The following is a 21,235-nucleotide window of genomic DNA, read 5'->3' on the forward strand; positions in this document are numbered from 1 at the left end:
AGATCCCTCCCCCCCAACGCCCTTTTCCCACTTCTCAATGGTCTGTCCCCTGCCCACATCAAATCATTCTGCCCACTCAGCACCTTTTGTCATCCTCCCCCCTTCATCGGTATACCAGCTCCATTCCCCCCTAGGTTTTAAATTTTTTAACTTTTTTTTTTTTGACAAATGGAGTGAGTCTAGTGATACGAGACTGTTCCTAGTCTCAGATCACAGAATTTTTAAAAAATAGAACGATGAGTGGAATTTAAAAAGAGCTGTGTGAGATGTGGTATTGACTTGAAAGGGGGATTGGAGAGGAGGCAAACAGCAGTGTCCCCAGTGCAGGGGGGGGGGGGAGGATTTCAGTGCTACATGCAAACAAAATAAGGGGGGGGGGGAAATCAGCAGCACGGAATGAAATTGATATAAGATATAAAGAGAGAAACACTAGGATGGGAAGCCTAAAGCTCTGAAAACATTTTAGTGAACAAAGTTTGGGGGAAAGGACCATTTTGGAAGTCTCTGGAAGCCTAACGTTAAAACGGCAGCTGAGCCACATGGAACTTCTGTGAGCCATCAAAATTAAGAATTGTTTGGGATCCATCCATTTGGAGGACCGAGTGCAATCTGCAGAGGACAGGCTTTAAAAAACCTGCCAAGATCACGACAGGTGCACAGGATCAAATTAGAGAATAACAAAGAGAAAATCATGCAAATTTGCAAGGAAGGGGAGGAAACTAGCATTGCAAAGCTATGACATCAGTGAAAATACCCCCATTTCCCCTCAGTTTAGTGGCACAGGGCAAAGAAGCTCTCCAGAGCTTCTGCCAGAAGACTCTTCCCCCATATAAATTGCAGCCTTGTGCAAAGCATGGTGGAATTGCAGCTGACTTTTCACAGGTGCACAGAGAGAGAGAGAGAGTTGCCAACAATTACAGCTTGCAATGCCAGTGTCAGTGGGTTCTTCTGTACATTCTGTACACTCAACATGTCCCCCCATATTATGAGATTGTGTGACTCTTTCCCATTTTTCACAGTGACCGATGACACAGCAGAGAATCCCTAGTGCTTGGCAATATGGAAAACAGGGCTTCACAGCTGCTTGTCCATTTTTAAAACAAGTCTGGTCAATTTCAACCTCGATTTTTCCCTCTTTGCCTGTGTTCCTTTCTGTTCCCTTTCATTCAATGAACTAACGCTAAAATGCATGCGCAAAACCTGAACCACAAGGATTTAAATGGAAGGCGCTTGCTGGATGCTACTGCACAGCCGCGATAGGGCAATTGTGTAAATTTAAATTTTAAAAAGCTTTGGATGCCAGCTCCCACCTGTCACAAATGACACTTCACCCCAATTTAGAAAAGAGCAGTTTTATTAACAAAAAATTGTACCTGCAGAATAGACACGCTAGAGGAAAAAGAATGGTGGGTAAAGCAGGCAAAGAATCCGATGTCAAGAGTAAAGGCTTACCGCTCTGAGAATCTGCAGTAAGAGGTGCGTGGGTAATGATTCCAAAGGACAGAGCCACAGAGAGGTCACCCAACGATCAGGGCAAAATCCAGTCTTGGGTCCTCCACCTGCACATTGCCAGTAGATAACAGCATTATGCCATATCGACACAATATATGTATTCACTAGTTTAATATGTAGCATCTGAGGATAATAAATTTGTTAATAACCACAAATGCTGATTCACTAAATGTGTGTGTATGAAGTGCTATTAAGTTGCAGCCAAATGATGGTGACCCCATAGGGTTTTCAAGGCAAGAGATGGACAGAGGTGGTTTTGCCATTGCCTGCCTCTGCATAGTCACCCTGGGCTCCTTTGGGGATCTCCCACCCAAGTACAAACCAGGGCCAGCCCTGCTTAGCTTCTGAGATCTGATGAGAGCGGGCTTATCCGGGTCAGAGCAATTCACTAAATTGGCAAATATTGATGTGTACGCAAGCTGCTTCCCTGAAAGTCAAGATTGGTACAACCTTGTTAATCCACTAAACTTGGTGGTGGAAAGTGCTAACACGTCGCAGCTGACTTATGGGCAACCCCGTAGGGTTTTCAAGGCAAGAGACATTCAGAGATGGTTTGCCATTGCCTACCTCTGTATAGCGACCCTTCATTTCCTTGTTGGAAGGGCTGACTTCCTTGGTCTCCCATCCAAGTACTATCCGGGAACAACCTGATTAGCTTCCATGATCTGATTAGGCAATATGAATTACGGATCCTCAGCCAGTTGTGGGGGGCCCTCAGCAAGGCTTTTTTTTTGTAGTGGGAACGCCTTTGCATATTAGGCCACACACCCCTGATGTAGCCAATCCTCCTGGAGCTTACAGGAGGCCTTGTACAAAGAGCCCTGCAAGCTCTTGGAGGAATGGCTACATCAGGCTGTTGGGTCTAATATGCAAAGGAGTTCCTGCTACAAAAAAAAAAAGCCCTGGTCCTCAGGTTTCTTTGCTCCCACACTGTGCACCCCTGCTAAAAGACTGCAGGAGGGGGAGGATTATATTGGTCTGCAAATCGGTGCTTACAGATGGCCTACAAAGGGACTCCCGCAGCTCCACAAGGCAAGATTATATCCTGTGCCAGGGGTAGAACTGTAGCAGGAGCTCCTTTGCATATTAGGCCACACTCCTGATGTAGCCAATCCTCCAAGAGCTTACAAAAAAAGAGCTTTGTAAACTCTTGGGGGATTGGGTACTTCAGAGGTGTGTGGGCTAATATGCAAAGGAACTCCTGCTAGAATTCCACCTGTCTTGCGCACACAAAAATGTGCTAGAGTGTGAATAAAATCAGAAGGCAGTATCACCTTCACCTTGAGAAGAACAAGCTTAGCTTTCCTGTTGCAAATAAACTGTCAAGCAGAGCTTATGCTCCTGTTTCCCTTCGGCGTTTACGTCTATGTGGGTTTTCACCAGGTTATGGGACATTATTTACATTGTGTGAGTCTTCCAACCTTGGTGTGACAGTTGCCCTCTCCTCCTGCCACTCCAATGAAATCACCACCTATCCCTTATTTCATTAAAAACGTAAATTGCACCTCACACTCCCCCCTCCTGCCTTCCTCTAGCTAGACTGAACATGCCCCTAGATGGCTTGTGGTCTCCTTTGCAGGAGAGGATTAGGTTTTGTTAACTGGATACTTTTCAAATTTAATATTCTCTCCTTTCTCTCTCTTTTTCTTCTTGATTTCCTCTCTGATGTTCAGAGGCTGGTTCAGGGAAATTTGTTTTCCTGAAGGGATTGCCTCCCTCAGCAATCTCCCCTACAAAACAGGCCAGATATTAAGGATGGACTTTTCACCCAGCCACAAGGATCTTCAAGTCAAAAATGGTGGGCCAGGTATGAACTGAGACACTGAGCTTTGCATTGGGCAGGCCACTTCTGGAACTTTTGGGAAGGCATCCTTGGACAGGTCTTATTGCCATCTTTTGTCACTGAGTTTCTAGTCCGCAGTGAGGGCTGAGCAAATTTGCAGCCTCAAAGCAAGCGAGATAGGCCTGGTGAGGACACAAAATTGCACTGGCACCATTAGGACTGTGGGAATGATCTCCTAAAAAGCAGGGGTCCCTAGCCTTTTTGAGTTTGTGGGCATCCTTGAGGTTCTGACACTGTGTGTGGGGTGCAGGCACAAAATCGCTGCCAGAAAATGGCTCACACAGGAGGTAGAGCCAGCCTCAAAATGGCTGCCACAGCTTACTTTCAGTCACACAGCGATAATCCTTGTACTGTGGTGGAAGCTGGTACCAAAGCAACATTTTAAAAAATCTGCATAGCCAATCAAATCTCCAATGGCCAATCAGAAGCCTTGTTGAGCAAAGACCTCTGGCCCCAACCACTTTCTAGACACACTCAGTGGGCACCAGGAAAGATGTTGGCAGGTGCCATGATAACTGTAGGCATCATGTTGGGGACCCCTGCCCTAAGAGATGAAGATGCCTAATGAAAACATTTCTCTTGAAAAATTCAGAGTGAAACCAACATGCAATCATTCCCGAAAGAGTTCATTTATCCCACAGGGAGCTCAGTTTGGTTTCTGTGTCTCCCTTTACTATCCTCACAACAACCCACAGAAGTAGATTAAACTAAGTCCACATTCCCTAGTTCACATTTTCTCCCTGAACTTCACATCTGAGTGAGGATTTGCATGCAGTTCTTCCTTGTTGGTAAGAACTTGTTAAAGTTGCAACGGTTTCCTTGGCAGGACTGCGCAGGATGGTTACTTGACTATTCAAAAAGAGCTGAGTAACTAAAAAAAAGTTTTCCCTTTTTGCAGACAGGGAACGTTTTCCTTTGCCTTCACGTGAGCAAGAACAGAACTTGTGGATCACCAAGGTGCGGGCTTGAAACCCCAGTAGCCTGGCACAAAAATCCAGAACTCCGAAAGGGGTACAGAATGACACAGGTTTGATGGTGGGATTTGGCTTGTAGAATCAATCCCCTTGAAAACCCAAATTAGCAAAGACTGGTCCCATTGAAGCCAAATATGAGTGAGGAGTGGCGCCCCCAGGTGGCAACATCCAGCAATGTTCTCACAAGCAGCAAAAAGAATGAGGTAACAATGAAGCAGAGAAATAAAGGTGAACAACACCCACCCACAATCATTTACTGATGCCTATTCAATTGACTGTTTTGGTGTGTGAACCTGCACAGATCAAGAATGGGTACAGTGGCTAGGGTGACAGATGAGGACTGAGGAGACCTGGGTTACAATACCCACTCTGCCCAAAAGCTCACTGGGTGACCTACCTCACAGGGTTGTTGTGAGGTGAAATGAAAGGGGGTGAACATTGTGTACACTACCATAAGTTTCTGGGAGAAAAGATGGGGTTTAAAAAATATTACAGATAGATGGATCAGACACTGCAGAGATAGTTCAGCAAGTGACTAACAAGGATGTGTGAATCGGGCCTAACCTGTGTTTGCAAACATTATTTTATTCCCCCCCAGGACCTTTGAATGGTGCAGAATCACAGCCCCAAGGGTTGAACTTGTGACTGGAGATCCACGAAAACATCGCATCTTAATGTGGCATTGGCTACACTTCTGGTTTTGTGCCACAGCAGGCAACTGGCATCCCAGGGAGCTTCCATAAGTGGTAGGACATTTTACCTATGGTCCAGGAGAGAGAGTGTGTCTCCTAACGTAGGAGACACACCCTCTCCCCTGGACCATAGGTAAGATGTTCAAGGGGGCATTCCTGTTCTTCAAGATGCTGTCTCATAGACCATGACCCAAAAGCATGGTACACTGCAGCCAGGTCACATTTTGGGCCAGAGCTCACAGGAGCGGAGCTCCAGAACCTCTAAATTTTATTGGGTTCTTTCTTTCTTAACCCCCCCCCCCCAATACTTGCTTCTGGGCTCCATTATTCAACCTCTCTGTGAGAATTCTGCTGAACTCTAAGATCTGACAAACTTTTTGATATTTTCCCCCACAAAAAATGGGAAAGTAACCAAAACATATAAAGCAGACAGATGGAAAGTTTCATCGTGCCACTGTGACCACATAGAAGTCATTTTAAAAATATGATGGGACTTGTAACGGAACCTCTAAGCTGCGGAGTCTTGTGAGCAAAAATTCTACTTTGTGAGCTACTGCATAAATTAAGGCTATTTTTCCTGAGCTAAGACAAAAATGTGTGAGCTGGAGGCTAAAAGACTGAGCTAGCTCATACTAACTCAGCTTAGATGGAACACTGGGTGGGAGTAAGGTTTTATTATGACAATTCTAATTCAAGAAGCATTTTAAGGTAGATGCTGAGCTGATATAATGCAGTCCACCTTCTGGTGATGTCAGGGGTGTGTGGCATATGCAAATGAATGGTGCTAACGTCTTTTTTTCTATGAAACGACCCCTGGTTGCAGCACGGATTAATGTAAAGAAGACTTTTCCACTTATATTCATGCATATGCATACTCAGACTGCATAGCAGATACCAGTGACTGCAGCTAAGCCCTCTGGGATCAAGGAGATGAGTTTCCAAGTCTTAGGATGTGGTTTTGAACCGGAGCCCCAAAATCCTTTGGGGGTGGGCTTTAAATTAGGCACTGAGCTTCATTTCAACTCCTAATTGCCAAGATTCAAACAGGACACTCACATGTTGGATATATTTGCTGCATTCAGTGAGTGGCCATGGCTGAATAAGCATGGCTCAAATGGAGAGACTATCTATATAGGTTCATGATGCTGAAGATTAAATAGGCTATTCAGAACCTTGATAAGAAATCATTTGGGAATCCTATGGATGCAAACGATGCCCACAATGGCACAACTATAACTATCCTAAACAACACATGAAGACGTGAAGCCAGCTTCGTGTAGTGGTTAAGTATGTGGATTCTAATCTGGGAGAACTGGGTTTAATTCTCCGCTGCTGCACATGCACCTGCTGATGTGATCTTGAGTCAAGAGCAGTTTCTGTCAGAGCTCTCTCAGCTCTACCTACCTCACAGGGTGTCTGTTGTGGGGATGGGAAGGGAAAGGAGATTGAAAGCAGCTCTAAGACTCCGAATGAAGGGAGGGGTATAAATCCAACTTCTTCTTCCTGAGTCACACCCTTGTCCACTCTAACTGGCAGCGGTTGTCCAGATTCTTAAGCAGAGGTCTTTCCCCTCACTTACTACCTACTCCTTTTAACAGGAGATGCTGGGGATTGAACCAGGGACCAATCCGCAGGCAAAGCCATAACTGTTGCCTTCTTCTGAGTTAGATCCTTGCTTTATCAAAGTCAGTACTGTTTACTATGATTAAGAGCAGCTCTCCAAGGTCTCAGGCAGGAGTTTCTGTGACATCACTTCCTGCGTGATCTTTTTAGCGGGAGATCCCTCGGGCCTGAATTGGAGACTTTCTGCAGACCCCCTGCCACTGGTCCAGGGCCCCTCCCTATGTTAGTTTTGGAATGAAGAGATGAGTTCAAATCCCTTTGGGATTTCCCCTTCAACCCTACTTTATGGGGTTGATGCGTCGCCAAAAACAAAGCTACCAGGGGGCACCAGGATCTGGATTCTGGCCTGGAATGAAAAGCCTCATGCATGGATCCACAGTGTCCACGTATTACATATGGACAGCCAGCATGGTGTAGTGGTTAAAAAGAGCAAGAATCCAGCAGCACCTTAAAGGCTAAGGAGTTTGTGGCCAGGGATGAGCTTTTGTGAGTCACTCACTGCTCAGCTTCTCCAGATAATGCTGGTTATAGTGTCGGACGAGGATCTGGGCGACCCAAGTTCGAATCCCCCCTCCGGGCCAGTCACATGCTTTCGGCCTCACCTACCTCTCAGGGTTGTCGTGAGGATAAAATGGAGGAGAGGAGAAACGACCTTTGCCGCTTTGAGTCCCCACCAGAGAGAAAAGTGGGGATAGAAATAAGCGAAGTAAATAACACCCCTCCCCCCCCCCAAATCCCCGCCCCCCACCTGGCGCTTTCCGACATCTCCCTGGCGCTTGCCTGCTCCCTTCGCGTTGGATTGCAAGACGACCCCCGCCCCCCAGCTCTAACCGTGGCGAGGCCGGGTGCTGCAAATGCCAGGCAGGCGGCCAAACCTGGCTGGCACGGAAGAGCAGGGAGAGAGCCAAAAGGGGCGGGCCGGCCGCCTCGGGTGCCAAGACGCTTGCGTTGCTTTGCCAGCTGCGGGGGGGGGGGGGGGGGGGAGGCCAGGTTCCCGGGGGGGGGGCGTGGGCGTGGCCCGCAGGCCGTGACGCGCCAAGCTCAGCGGGCCTATAAAGCACCTGCCGGAGCGCCGAGGAACTTCACAAGCACCTCTCGCCAGCTCTGCAGACGGGAGAGGGACAGGAGCTGGCAGCGTCCCGCCTGTTGAAAGACTAAACTCCAAGCACAATGCTCAGCCACCCGGCCAGCTTCCCCCCCCTTCTTCTCACGCTTTGCGTCCTGCTGGGAGAAGGTGAGGTTCCTCCGGGGTCTTTTTTTGTTGGTTTGTTTTTGAATGCATAAACTTTGATGCAACTTTTGCAAATGATTTTTTTTCTCTCCCTCCCAGTTATTTTTTTTTTTTTTTGCATGGGAAAAAAAAAAAGCATGATTCGATTTACTCCCTCCCCGGGCAGTTGGGCCCCGGGGGAGTCTCTTGTCCCTTTATGCAACTTTGATGCCACTTTTGCAAAAAAAAATTCCCTCCCCTTTTTTTTTTTGCACGGGAAGAACAACAAAAAATAACGCATGATTCGATTCACTCCCTCCCCGGCCAGTTTGCTCCTGGGAGAGTCTTGGCCTTCGTAGGTCTACTCAGAAGTAAGCCTCATGTTAGCCGTTGGCGAAGACCCGATGGTGCTTCATTCTAGGAAAGTGCGCTGTTAGGAGCGCAGCCTGGTTTCCTTCTTTGTCCGGTCAGTCCTGCAAACCGGCTTGGGAGGGCATTTAGGCTGCTCTGACATCCGTGACTGTCAGAAATACTAGAGCATAAAAAGCAGCACCAAAAGAAGGCGACCCCCCCCCCCCATCCCCTCTTTCGCAGAAAGAACAGCCATGACCTCTTGCCACTTTTTCTAGGCAAACAACAATAATAACAACAGTGATCTCGAGACCCAACTTGTGGCAACCAATGCTCTGCACACTGCCTGTTTGCGCTCGGTAAAGAGCTGAGGCTTGGCCGCTAAGAAGCGCGCTCGCCTTTGGACTGTGCGCGCTGCGGGGCATTTGTGGCTTCTGCTCCTCTGCACGCCTCTTCGGCGCCGCCACCTCGCGTGTTCAGGTTGTGCATGTGAAGCGCAGGCCACGCCCGGGGCTCCTCATCTCCTGGCCGGGCCGCTTTTATGGGTCCTCTGCAGGAGGCTGGGCGACTCCAAAGTCTGCCCTTTGCAAACTGCAAGGAAGCCACTGCGCGCTGGGGACGATTGAATCGCTCGTGGCAATCAGTACTCATCCCCGCACGCAGAGGTGGCGTTCCTTTAGGTCATGGCAGGCTCATTGCTGTGTTGACATCCCGTGACGCGTCCCCGACTCTTCCCATCCAGAGCTCCGGCTGATCCCTTGATCTGTCCTTTTCTCTCGGGCAGGTGTGGGACGTCCCCCGGCGGAGTCGCCCCAAGCGGCGTCCAGCGGCAGGCACCTGAGGATGAAGCGATGCTCGTGCAATAACTGGATGGACAAGGAATGCATCTACTTCTGCCACCTCGACATTATCTGGATCAACACCCCGGGGTGAGTGGAAGCCAGGCTGGCTTGCATTTGCAAAGAGAGAGCTGTAAATGTTGGGGTGAGGGTCTGGCAGGCAGCGGTTGGCTCTCAGATACCTGGAGAAGGGGTGGAGGGGTGGAATGGCTTCCCACTGTTCTTCTGGCAAGGTGCATTGGCACAGGTCAATCCGTGTCCAGACCCTGGATCCGCACATTGTCAGAAATCGCACCCTCGTCACAACTCACCTGCTGGATTTTCTGGCCCACCTGGGAAACTCCAGGAGGTAGTGCGACATAACCAGTGACGTATGGATCCAGTGGCGTTTCTCTGGGTGTGCCATGTGCAAAAAAGTTACGGACGCGGCACGGAGCGGTCTGTTTGCAGCGTCACGTGCGTTCTGGCCAGGAAATCAAAACCGCAGCCTGGTGGCGCATTAACGATTAACCCATTTATTAGGCAAAGTGTTTCTGCCTGTTGGTATGATGCAAATGCAATAATAAAAGTGTTAGTCTCCAAAGTGCTGCAAGACACTGCTTTGCATGGGATTTCTGATGCTGGCCAGTGGGGAAGGCCCATTAGCTTTACCGATAGACCAATTTCTGCCCAAACCCCACCACCTTAATTTAAACTTCAGTTTGTCTCTGCTGTGATGGTCACAAGGGGTAAGCAGCATGTTGAGACAGAGTAGACTTGTTAAGTGGTGATGCAAAAGGGCAAGATCCCAGGTGAGCGACACCTTCAAGTCTAACCAGGGAGCTTTGGCCCTTGAAAGCGTCTGCCCTGGAAATCTTAGTCCTTAAAATGCTCCTGGGTTCGAATGTTGCTCTTCTTCTGCAGACCAAGCTGTCTGTGTGATGGGAAAGTGTGACGGGAAAGTGACGCTGTCTGTTTTTAAAATCACAAACGCTCAATGCTTTCTCTCGCCATAAATGTTTTTGGGGGGGGTGGGGGAGGGAAGTCATTCCCCAGTTTATGCTTCTCCTGCACTGAGGCGGGGGGGGGGGGGCGGCCTTCAGATCTTGTGGATGGGACCATTGCACGGTACAGCAGAGCAGAGATCATGTCCCATTCCCGCACCGGCAGCTCTTGCAGCCAAGCTGCGTCTCTCGCTCAGGTGTGGCTTTAATTATGCCTGCTAGCGTGCAGACTGGAGTAACGGCTCACCCTGAAAATAGCATGCCATACTTGAGTGTTCCAAGAAGGGGGAGAGGGCTGGGGTCTTTAATGGAAATAGCAGTGGGGTGATCTAGGACTTGCAGGGGTGTGCTTGTGAGAAGCTCTTGCTAGAAGAGGAACATCTGGGCTCTGTGAGACAGGCCAAGAGGTCCCTCTTGGCAGGAAAGCAGATGCTTCCAGAAGCCCATTAGCGGAGTGTGAAGGCAATGGGCTTCCCCCCAAACCCTGGTGCTGGCAAGCTGCAGCTAATTTTTGGTGACCTCTCATGGGGTTTTTAAGGCAAGAGATGAGCAGAGGTGCTTTGTCAGTGCCTGCCTCTGTGCAGCGGCCCTGGGCTTCCTTGGTGGTCTCCCATCCTAGCCCTAACCAGGGCTGACCCTGCTTAGCTTCCATGATTTGATGAGATCAGGCTAGTCTGAGCTGATTTTATTTATTTATTTAGCAATTTTATATCCCGCCCTCTCCAGGGCAGCTTACAACAGTTAAAAACGACGTCAAACGTTAAAAACAGAATATGCAATAAAATAATTTCCATACATTTTACAGTTTAAAAATCCAAGATGCGCATTGAAGTTCTGATGGTCTGGTTTCAATTCTATTGGTTTCAGTGAGATTGTCAGTGCTGTGGAATAATAGCCACCTCTTCTTAACCGTTAAAAGCGAGTTGGTCTTACAGGTCCTGCGGAACTGTGCCAGGTCCTGCAGGGCCCTGATTTCTTTGGGGAGGGCATTCCACAGAGCGGGGGCCATTACTGAGAATGCTCTGGCTCTGGTGGTGGACAATCTAGCTTCTAGCAACCAATATATGGTGGTTCACTCTTTGGCACAGGGATGGAGGTGCTGGCAGGGCTCAGCCTTGGAGCAGAAATCCAGGTGCTCATGGGCTCAGTGGGGGTCAGAGCAAAGCTAGCCATAGCTGCATGTTGAAATACACATTGCTGAGTAAAGGGGTGGGGATAAGAGTCTAACGTTATTCAGCTGCACCCCTGAATGTGGAGGCACAGCTGCTTACTGGATGATCCACGTTTCCTCTCTTCATGCATCTATTCTTCTTTTTAAAAGGCGCAAGGCCATCGTAACAGCCTTTGGCAACAAACTTTGTAGACCACTGATGTGTTTTTGGGGAAGAAAGTTCTCCCCCATCCTGAATCTACTGCCCATCAAGCTCTTTCTGTTCCCTTTCCCACACTATTCATACTTTTATAAACCACGATTGTGTTTTCTTCCCCTCTTGCCTTTCTCCTTAGTTTGTTTTACCTAGAAACCTCCATGCTCTGATTCCCCCCCTCCCCCCGAAGAGAAGTACTTTAATGTTAATTTTGGTTGCCCCTTTTTAGCACCTTTTGCAGATCCACAGTATACTTCCTGGCCCCAAATGGGGCATAGCTTAGTGGCAGAGCACCTGCTTGGCATGCAGAAGGTCCCGGGTTCAGTCCCTGATATCTCCAGTGAAAAGGACTGGGTAGCCCATGATGCTAACTATCTCTACTCAAGATCCTGGAGAGTCACTGCCAGTCGGAGCACACAAGATGGACTTTGATGGCAGAAGGCAGCTTAATGTGTTCTTGAAGGATTAGATTCATGGAGTATAGGCCAATCACTGGCCCTGCTAGCCATTGTGGCTAAAGAGAACCACCACATTTGGAGGCAGTAAACCTCTGGATACCAGTTCTAGGAGACAACATCAGGAGGAGGCCCTGGACTCTATTCTCTGTTTGTTGGCCCACCAGGGGAACAGGCAGGGCTGGCCCTAGGTTGTCTGGTACCCTAGACGAGGCTAACTTCTGGCGCCCCCTCCCTGCACTGATAACGTCACCAAGTCACATGGGGAGTGCCCCATTCAGTGCCCCCCCCAAGGCCGGCGCCCTAGGCAATCGCCTAGTTTGTCTAGTGGCAGGGCTGGCCCTGGGAGCAGGGTTTGCGAGACAGAATGCTGGACTATAAGAACCACAAGTCTGACCCAGCAGAGCTCTTCTGGTTCAGAACATGCAGAGCAGGTGAAATCGGCGTGTTGTGTTTCTGGAACATAGGTGCCCCTCCCTGCTCGGTCTTCAGGAATTTAACGGCAGAGGTCATTTCCTGCAGGGGTCCCAAGACTTTCCTTCCTTTCCTGCAGAAGCTTCTTACTGCTGAAGCCCATAAAACGATCCCCAGAATCTTGCAGTTTGGAAAGAGCAAAGAGGGTCCTCAGGCAGCCCCCGTTCTGCTTGCTGAAGCCCGAGGATGGGTGTGCGGGAGTTAAGGTGGAAGAAGGGAGGGAACCTCGTCTCTCCCCTTTCCCTCGAGATAGTAAACATCTCTTTTACCTCTCAACGACTACAAACAGATTTTATTATGGCCAAGCCTCCTTGGCTGCTGACCAAGACTTAATTATAAACCTCCTTTCTGATAATGGAAGTTAACTGGATTGCTTTTTTTTTTTGGTTTGTTGTTGTTTCAACAGGCACTCTACTCCCTACGGCCTGGGAAACCTGCAGAAGCGTCAAAAGAGAGCTCTCGACAGGTGCGAGTGCGCACACTCCAAGGACAGCATCTGCGCCACTTTTTGCCACAAGAGGCCTTGGTAAGTGTGAGGATACAGCCGCTTTCTTACAGTCACAGGCTCCTGGTGCCACTGGCGAGAATTGTGTTCATGTGTGGAGAACAATTCACCACATAATGTGGGCCTCTTTGAGGCCATGAGGTAGTGCATGTTTTGGTATGGAGGGAGATCCTGTGTTCAGGCCTTGGCATTGTCCCTCAAAAAGATCTACTGGAGATCTGTCCATGAGAGTAGACTATAGCAAGTAGGGTTGCCAGCCTCCAGGTGGGGCCTGGAGATCTCCCACTATTTTAGTGGATCTCCAGATGACAAGAGATCAGTTCCCCTGGAGAAAATGCTGCTTTGGAGGGTGGACTCTATGGTATTGTACCCCGCTGAGGCTCTTCCCCAAACTCCTCCTTCCTCAGGCTCCACCCCCTAAAATCTCCATTTCTATTACAACATCTGCAGCTACTGTTGTTATATCTTTGCTTCTACATTATTTATATTTTTTTTCTTTTAGCAAATATTGTTGCTGAATTTTGAGTTTTCCCCCTTCTTGTTCTGTTTTTTTTCCCTTTCAAAATAAATTACAACAAAAATGAAAAGAAATTACAACAACTTATTTCAGATCCACACCGTAATAGATGGTTCTTGGTCTAGAGGAACCAACAGTCTAACATGGTGTAAAGTAGCTTTCTGTATTCAGACTTATGCCCTTATGACATGGAGAAGGGCAAGTACACCTTCCCTAAGTGGAAAGGCTGAAGAGTCTGAAACTTTTCAGTTTAGGAAAGAGATGATTATGGGGGGACATGACAGAGGTTTATAAAATTATGCACGGGATGGAGAGAATTGACCAATACCATTTTCGCACACAGCTTACCTCGCAGTCACAATACTGTTCCCTCCGCAGCGTCTCTCGGATTTCCTACCATCTGCGCCGGAGTTACAGGAAGTGCCGCGGCTTTTGTGTAGCAAATGTAAACTGGGTTTTAGCGGTTTACGTTTGCTCTGCAAAAGCTGCGGCACTTCCTGTAACTTCAGCGCAGATGGTGCGAAATCCGACCAGACGCTGCGGAGGGAACAGGATTGTGACTGCGAGGTAAGCTGTGTGCGAAAACGGTCCAAGAGAACTTTTTCTCCCACTCCCAAAAGACTAGACCTCTACGGTATCCAATGACGCTGATGGGCAGTAGGTTCAGGATGGACAAAAGGAAATACTACTTTATGCAAAGAGTGATTAAATTGTGGCATTTGCTGCCAGAGGACATTGTGATGGCTGCAGGAATAAAAAGCTTTTGAAGGGGATTATTTAGATTCATGGAGGATAAGTTTTTCAGTGGCTACTAGCCATGATGACTGAGAGGAACCTCCACGTTCAGAGGCACAAATCCTCTGAATCCCAGAGCCAGGAGGCCGCACTAAGGGAAGGCTTTGGCCTCTATGCCCTCTTGTTGGCCCTCCAGAGGAACTGGTTAGCCACTTTGTGAGACAGAATGCGGGACTAGATAGACTATTGATCTGATCTAGCAGGGCTGTTCTTATTTTCGTTTGTTCTTAGGTGTGCCCCCCCCCCCCAAACTACTCTGTAGTGTAGATGACTGGGGAAGACAATGGCAAACCACACCGTAAAAGTCTGCCAAGAAAATGTCCTGATGTGATGTCACCCTATGGGTCGGTAACGACTCGGTGCTTGCACAGGGGACTACCTTTACCTTTACTCTGGCATAGTTCTAGCACAAGGTGCTCTGTGCTATTCTTAGAACTGTACCGGCACCTCCACAGCACAAAGCCCTTCCCTGATGGTGCTTTTATAATAACCTGGAATATATTGGTTAAAGTTTGAACATGTGGTGCATGGAGAGGGGAAGAGGGTAGGGGGCAGATTTCTAGTTTGATCTTGCTCCACCTCATAAAGTTGCCTCCTCCTGTGTCGGGAGACTGGTCCATTTAGTTCCATGTAGGATTGACAGTGACTCTCCAGGTTCTTTCCTGCTACCAGAGAAAAATCCATCCGAAGATGCCAGGGATTGAACCTGGGGCCTTCTGCCCGCAAAACAGACACTCTGCCATTGAGCCACAGTCAGCTGCTTCAGAGAGCCAAATTTTGGTTTTGTCAGGGCCTTTTTTGTAGCAGGAACTCCTTTGCAAATTAGGCCAAACAACCCTGATATAGCTAATCTTCCAAGACCTTACAGGGCTCTTAGAACAGGGCCTACTGTAAGCTCTAGGAGGATTGGCTACATCAGAGGTGTGTAGCCTAATATGCAAAAGAGTTCCTGCTATATAAAAAAAAGCCCTGTGTTTTGTTATAACAGTGGTAGAAGGAAAGCATTTGGTTTTGTTACAGGAAAGAAAACAACAGCCGGGGCAGAGGCATGGGGAGCTGTAAAGAAACTGGAAGGAGGCAGGGAGAATTTGTATACTTTCTGCTTTTTCTTTCCATTCTGTACGCTTCTGAGATTTTCTCTCCATGGCCATGCCAGGATGAAATCTTGCCTTTGGTAGCTGAGATCCAATATGTGCTATCGTGGTTCTGTGGCCATTATTGTGCAAAGGGATCTAGCTCAGGGGATGCTTCCAGGCCAAGATTCTAGAGGGTCAAATAATTGTCCTTAAGAACAAGACCAGCCTAAAAATAAGCATATTTCCCCACTCTCCAAATCCTTTACAGCATATATCTCTCCCATTCCCTTTGTTTGTCTCCTTGTATCACCTTTTTATCATATGTGTGGTTTTTGTTTTGTTTAATATATCTATAGGATGTTGGGGTGTTTTTAGTAACCCACTTTGGGTCTCCAGTGAGAAAAAAGCAAAGTATAAATATAAGATTGATTGGTTTTTAGCAAAAATGTATGCCACCTATCCTGGGAACCTGTTCAAAGCGGCTTACAAAATAAGACATAATAAAAACATTAAACATTTTAAATAAAATCCAGAATTTAATAAATGCCACAGCATAAAAGATAGTTGAGCAGCTTAGAATAATGTTTTTTTTTAGAGTAAAGGCACATTAAAAGATTAATTTAATTAAAAGCCTGTGTAGATGTAGGTAAATAAATAAATGTCTTGGCTTAATTCCATATGTTTTGGTTAGCTGAGTCTGTCTGTCTAGTACAGTTTTATCCCACCCATCTACAAAGGAACTCCAACCAATGTACAATGGAATTTTTCCCATCTACATAGCAGACCTGTGATGTTGGTCAAGAGGAGAGAGAGAGACCTGGACTCACCCAGAAACTTCATGTTGGGGGTGGTGGTGGTGGTTTGAACATAGATTTCACATATCCTAGTCTGACATTCTACCCATTGAACCATGTTGGAGAAGACAGCAGGTGTGATCACACAAGAGATTTGGCCTGACCTAGCCATGTCTCCCCTCTGGATTAAACAGGCGCAGTCAAGTGCACACATCTGCCCCTGTGTTCCGCCTGCACTTACGTTGTTGTAGGATGGTCTGGGACCAGATTAAACAGCCACTGGGAACTTTCTGGTAGCAAATCTCTGAAGCACATGCATGACGTGTTTCCCAGCTGTCTGAATGGTGATGCACCCCCTGCCCACCATGTGCAGGAGAAGTCTGAATGCTCCTCTTGCTTATGTGCAGCCCGTATCTCTTCTGGTAGCATGGCAAATTCTGAGTGTGATCACACCCAATGTCAGGTGTACAAAGAAGAAGATCCTGAAGGGGGCAGCATCTTGTTCAGTCAAATGATTCTTCACACTACACCAGCAATTCGTTGATCCTATCTTACTTGGGTGAATTGTGCTGTTTCTGCAGCCTTACTGCTCAAACATGACATTTTACATTTGTGTTCAGAACAGTGGAATTCTCCATATCTTTTTTTTTTTTTAAACAAAGTATCTAGCCCCTAAGCTGTGAAAAGAAGCTTCATTTTAATATCATTTGAAAAGAAACTTAATTTGAACTGAGCACAGAATTTGGCAAGCTTTGGCACATAATGCTTAACTTACCTGTATTCATTTTTTGGTAACTCTTATAACAACCTGTTTAGGTAGATCAGTAGCAACAGGTGGAATTCTAGCAGGAGCTCCTTTGCATATTAGGCCACACACTCTTGATGTAGCCAGTCGTCCAAGGGCTTACAAAAAAGAGCCTTGTAAGCTCTTGGAGAATTGGCTATATCAGGGGTGTGTGGTCTAATATGCAAAGGAGCTTCTGCTAGAATTCCATCCCTGAGTAGCAATATGTGATGCTGCTTTATACCAAGTCAGACACTGGCCTATTGAGCATTGTACTGTTTACTGGCAACTTTTGTGGATCCAGGGTCAAAAAGAGAGACGGTCTTAATTGGTGATATCAGAAGTTGAACCCGGGTCTCCTTTCATGTTAAGCCTGCCCTCTTCTGCTGAGGTTTGCCTCCTCCTGCCCTTCATGCTATGGTTAAGAAATAGCAGCCCACAGTTCAGCTGAGTTCATGGAGGACCTGTGGGGCTCAGTGGTTAAGTACTTGCTTTGCATGCAGAAGGCCCCAGGTTCAATTGCTGTCATTTCTAGTTAAAAAATTCAGATTGTATTTATTTCATTACTTCACTTGTATCTCACTGTCGCTTTCAAGGGCGTTCCTGGTGTTTATCATACACAAACTTCTGGAATGCACAAGTCCAATGATAAGCAATCAAATGTCACATTCAGAGGAGAGCCTGGTGCTTTACGCAAGAATTACAGTATATATAGATTGTAATCACAAATAGTCGAGGCGATAGACAAGACCAAAGTCAACAAACTAGTGCAGAGTCAGGAAGCTGAAGTTTCTGTCTGAAAAGCAAGGGGTCAGGAAAGTCTGGGGTTCAGGATCCAAAACTAGGGAGTCAGGACAGGAGACGGGAGCTGGGTTTCTACCTGAAAAACAAGCACAGGTTAGCAGGGCAGAATGCAAGGCAGCAAGAAAGGTAATAGTCTGCTCACAGAGAGGAGGTGGCAAGCAAGGTTGCTTCCACAACAAGCCCTGCTCAGTATCTGCCTATTACACGGCTTGTTCCTGAAGCACAGGCATTCCTTCTTACCAGCTTGTCATTCCTGCTCCTGTAATGACTCTGCTTCAGGAGTTAATGCTTATCACCACTGTGCAATTAATTGGGAGTTTCTTCGTGCCTCAAGCTGTCAAATATGCAACTGAGGCATAATACTGGCTGATGTATATTCAAGCATGGAACACCCCAAAACTAGGATTGTATTCTTTGTTCAAAGGTAGCTATTTCTTTTCTAGTGCACACGCTCCAACATTGAGTGCATTGTGCTCTTTAATGTGGCACAGGGTTAAAATGTCAGTCCTATTTGTACAAACTAGTCATGTCAGAACATCACGAAGCAACCCTCATTCCTTGATGCTTCTTTTGCTGGCTCTGCCTCTAAATCCAGTTGCCCACATAGGCATTCCACCAGTGCAGGGGCTGATTTTTCCATTTCCGTATCATCATCTTTCTCCCCAGTGGTGTCCCAATGCAGCTTACATTGTTTTCCTCACCTCCATTTTATCCTCACCACAAAACTATGAGGATAGCTTAGGCTGAGAGTTTGTGTCTGCCCCACGTTCACCCGCCAAGCTTCCATGGCAGAATGAAGATTCAAACTTGGGTCTTCCAACTCCTAATCCGACACTCTCACAGCTGAACCAGATTGGCTGTAGGCAGGACCCTAGTCTGAGACCCTGTAGAGCCCCTGCCACTCAGAGTAGGTGATACTGACCTCAATGGACCAGTGGTCTGGTTCAGTAGAAGGCAGCTTTGAGTTTTTTCTTTTGGTGAGCTGACATTTGACCTGGAGTAACATGGCCCATAGTTTATGGGCTTAACCACTGTTCTACATTGGCAATGTCCTTGAATTAGCCAACATCATCGTTGACTTATGTGGCCATAAAAGCCAGGGCTGGCACTCAGCCAGTATAAGGCCTCTAAACTCTGTACCCCATGCTACATAAGGCAGAAGACATGCCTTTGGGGCCCATAAGTGGGGCAGTTATATAATCTAAGGATGTGCTAAGGTCACAGGGAGAAAATGTAGGTTCACCGGCTTTTACCTGTTATCTTAGAAAAACACAGAGATGTGAACCCGACTATAAATATTGCCAAGAACTGGATAGTTCCCAAGTTTTTTTTAAAATGCCTTTAACTTACGAGAAACAACAAGTGCAGATGTTTTCCATCTGGAGATGAGCTAGATTCAAGTCTAGTAGCACATTAGAGACCAACAAAATGTTCAGGGTTACTGTCTTAAGGTGTTACGCACCTGGAGTCTAGCTCTTCTATAGCAGACCAAAGCAGCTAACCTCTGAAACCAGCTGAAGACTCTGTTTCATGTTCTTGTTTGGTTTTTTAGTATTCTTACATGCTTCACTGTGGTTTTTAAAATGGCTGTCTGATGAGATTTGGTATCTTCTTGGCTTTCAGGGGTCGCAAAAGTCCTCGGGTGCCCAAGAGCAAAGGCAGACTGGAAAAGATTCTCCACCGCGGACTTATGAAACGCAGCAAGCTGAACTTCTGAAAGTTGTCAAGTAAGGATCTATTGAAATAATTTCCCATAAGAAACTTTTAACTGAGCTTCCTGGGACACTTGATATACATTCGGACCAGTGTTCCCTCTAAGCTGAGTTAGTGTGAACTAGCTCAGAGTTTTTTAGTCTCCAGCTCACAAGTTTTTGTCTTAGCTCAGGAAAAATGGCCCCAAAGCCAACTAATTTATGCAGTAGCCAAATCGCTCATAGGTTTAATGCCAGTAGCTCACGAAGTAGAATTTTTGCTCACAAGATTCCCCGGCTTAGAGGGATTATTGATTTGGATTTCAGACTGCTTTGCAGCTGGCATTTCTCATGCATCTCTCTCTCTCACTCCAAACGTTCCAGGGACTGTAATTTTGACAAAGATTCTGATAATTCACTAGTAGGACTGCATGCAGTCCTCCTTTAACTATCTATCTAGTACAGGTTCATCCCATTCTTCTACCATAGAGTGCAAAATGATGCAAATAGTTCTCTCTCCTTTTTATCCTCAAAAATCAGTCAGTCATTAGTTTATTACAATTTGAGATGAGAAATCAAACTTGTCAAGCAACACAGACATCACCAGGTGTCAGAATATACTGATATTATCCTCACAACAACACCATGGGGAAGAACAAAGTTTAAGGCCTGTAGCAACTTTAAGACCAACAAAGTTTAATTCTGGGTATAAGCTTTCACATGCATACATTGGCTATAAGCTTTCATGAATGTGTATCTTCAGTCTTTTGGGCATGCACACAAAAACTTACGTTGGGGACCTTTGTTCTGGGGAATGTCAAGAGTGCATTGGCTGAGGTGCTGAGAATTTTGCCTCTTCTGTTTGTAGGAATCTTGCTCTTTCTTACTCCCTGTTCGCCAGAAAGCAGCACACTTCTCCAAGAAACTCCAACCCGCGCTTCACCCATCTGAGAAGAACAGCTGGAAGAAAACAAACCACAAAAAGGATAAGCAGGGGCTTACAGGTTGCTCTTCACTTTGACAGCACGAAGATCTGTGGTTGCCAGAAGCTTGTACTAAATGGGTACCTTGAAGCACAAGGCGAGACCACCAAACAAAGAAAATCAAATGGGAAAAAACACTGTTGGTGGTGGAAGGTGGAAGGATCAAACGCGATAGCACAGCTCCTTTAGAAATCCAGAGACAATCTTAAAGGGGAAACAGCTTCTCTGTTTCGATGCATCCACCTAGTTGGATTGAAAAGAAGACTTTTCTCTTGGATACCAACAGGACTCTGTATCAGATCTGAGTGTAAACGGCTGGCATTTGGGGAGGGCAGCATCTAGGCACAGAAGCCGTGGTGATGCGAAGCACCCCTACCTCAGGAACTTGCCTCCTCTGGCTTTCAGACATCAGTTGCAGACATTTGCCTTAAAAAACTTGCTAACTGCCCCCCCCACCTGACTTCGCACCTCCTTCTCCTTTTATCCTGATTCTTCTTGTTCCTGCAAATCTCTCCCCCAGCTGCCCAGTAAAAGAGGATCAGATGTATACCGAATAACATATTCCCAGCTTGGGCAGTAGGTACAGGACAAATCTATCTCTTCTCTCTTTTTTTAAAAAACAAAAAAAATTATTTTTACAGTGGCCCTGGCTTGGCTTATTTAACCCAAATTTGTGTGCTCTCCTTTCTCTGGGATAATTCCAGTGTTGATGGGAAATAATACGGCCATGAAAGAAACGAGAATGCTTCTGGGTAGGGATAGTCTTCACTACACATTAAAACCAGTTTAAGTAATATGGCTACTCCTAAGGGAGCCCTAGGGATTGTAACTGCAAAAGAGGTACTGGAACTGGTAAAGTTGATTAGTTTCACAAAACTGTACTTGAAGCTGCTTTACACTTCTGACACCGTTGTCTACTCTGACTGGTCAAGGCCAGGGCTTCTTTGTTGCAAAAACTCCTTT

At 46.8% G+C, this 21,235-nt stretch overlaps 1 protein-coding gene across 1 annotated transcript; it reads left to right on the top strand.

The window, feature by feature from the left end:
* The first annotated feature begins 7,809 nt into the window (after nucleotides 1–7,809).
* Nucleotides 7,810–20,384, top strand: EDN2 (endothelin 2). The gene is made up of 5 exons (XM_060258298.1): nucleotides 7,810–7,878; nucleotides 8,990–9,134; nucleotides 12,730–12,849; nucleotides 19,222–19,325; nucleotides 20,158–20,384. The coding sequence occupies exons 1-4, from the start codon at nucleotides 7,815–7,817 to the stop codon at nucleotides 19,313–19,315; spliced, it is 423 nt and encodes a 140-aa protein (XP_060114281.1). The 5' UTR covers nucleotides 7,810–7,814; the 3' UTR covers nucleotides 19,316–19,325; nucleotides 20,158–20,384.
* Nucleotides 20,385–21,235: the final 851 nt, after the last annotated feature.

Source organism: Heteronotia binoei, chromosome 17, assembly GCF_032191835.1.
Source record: "Heteronotia binoei isolate CCM8104 ecotype False Entrance Well chromosome 17, APGP_CSIRO_Hbin_v1, whole genome shotgun sequence".
Lineage (NCBI taxonomy): Eukaryota > Metazoa > Chordata > Lepidosauria > Squamata > Gekkonidae > Heteronotia > Heteronotia binoei.

What these genes read in the sequence shown, in the direction of transcription:
- EDN2 (XM_060258298.1), top strand. Translation starts at nt 7,815, where the DNA reads ATGCTCAGCCACCCGGCCAGCTTCCCCCCCCTTCTTCTCACGCTTTGC. An exon ending in ATCTGGATCAACACCCCGGG is followed by an intron (nt 9,135 to 12,729) that starts GTGAGTGGAAGC and finishes TTGTTTCAACAG; the next exon opens with GCACTCTACTCCCTACGGCC. An exon ending in TTTTGCCACAAGAGGCCTTG is followed by an intron (nt 12,850 to 19,221) that starts GTAAGTGTGAGG and finishes CTTGGCTTTCAG; the next exon opens with GGGTCGCAAAAGTCCTCGGG.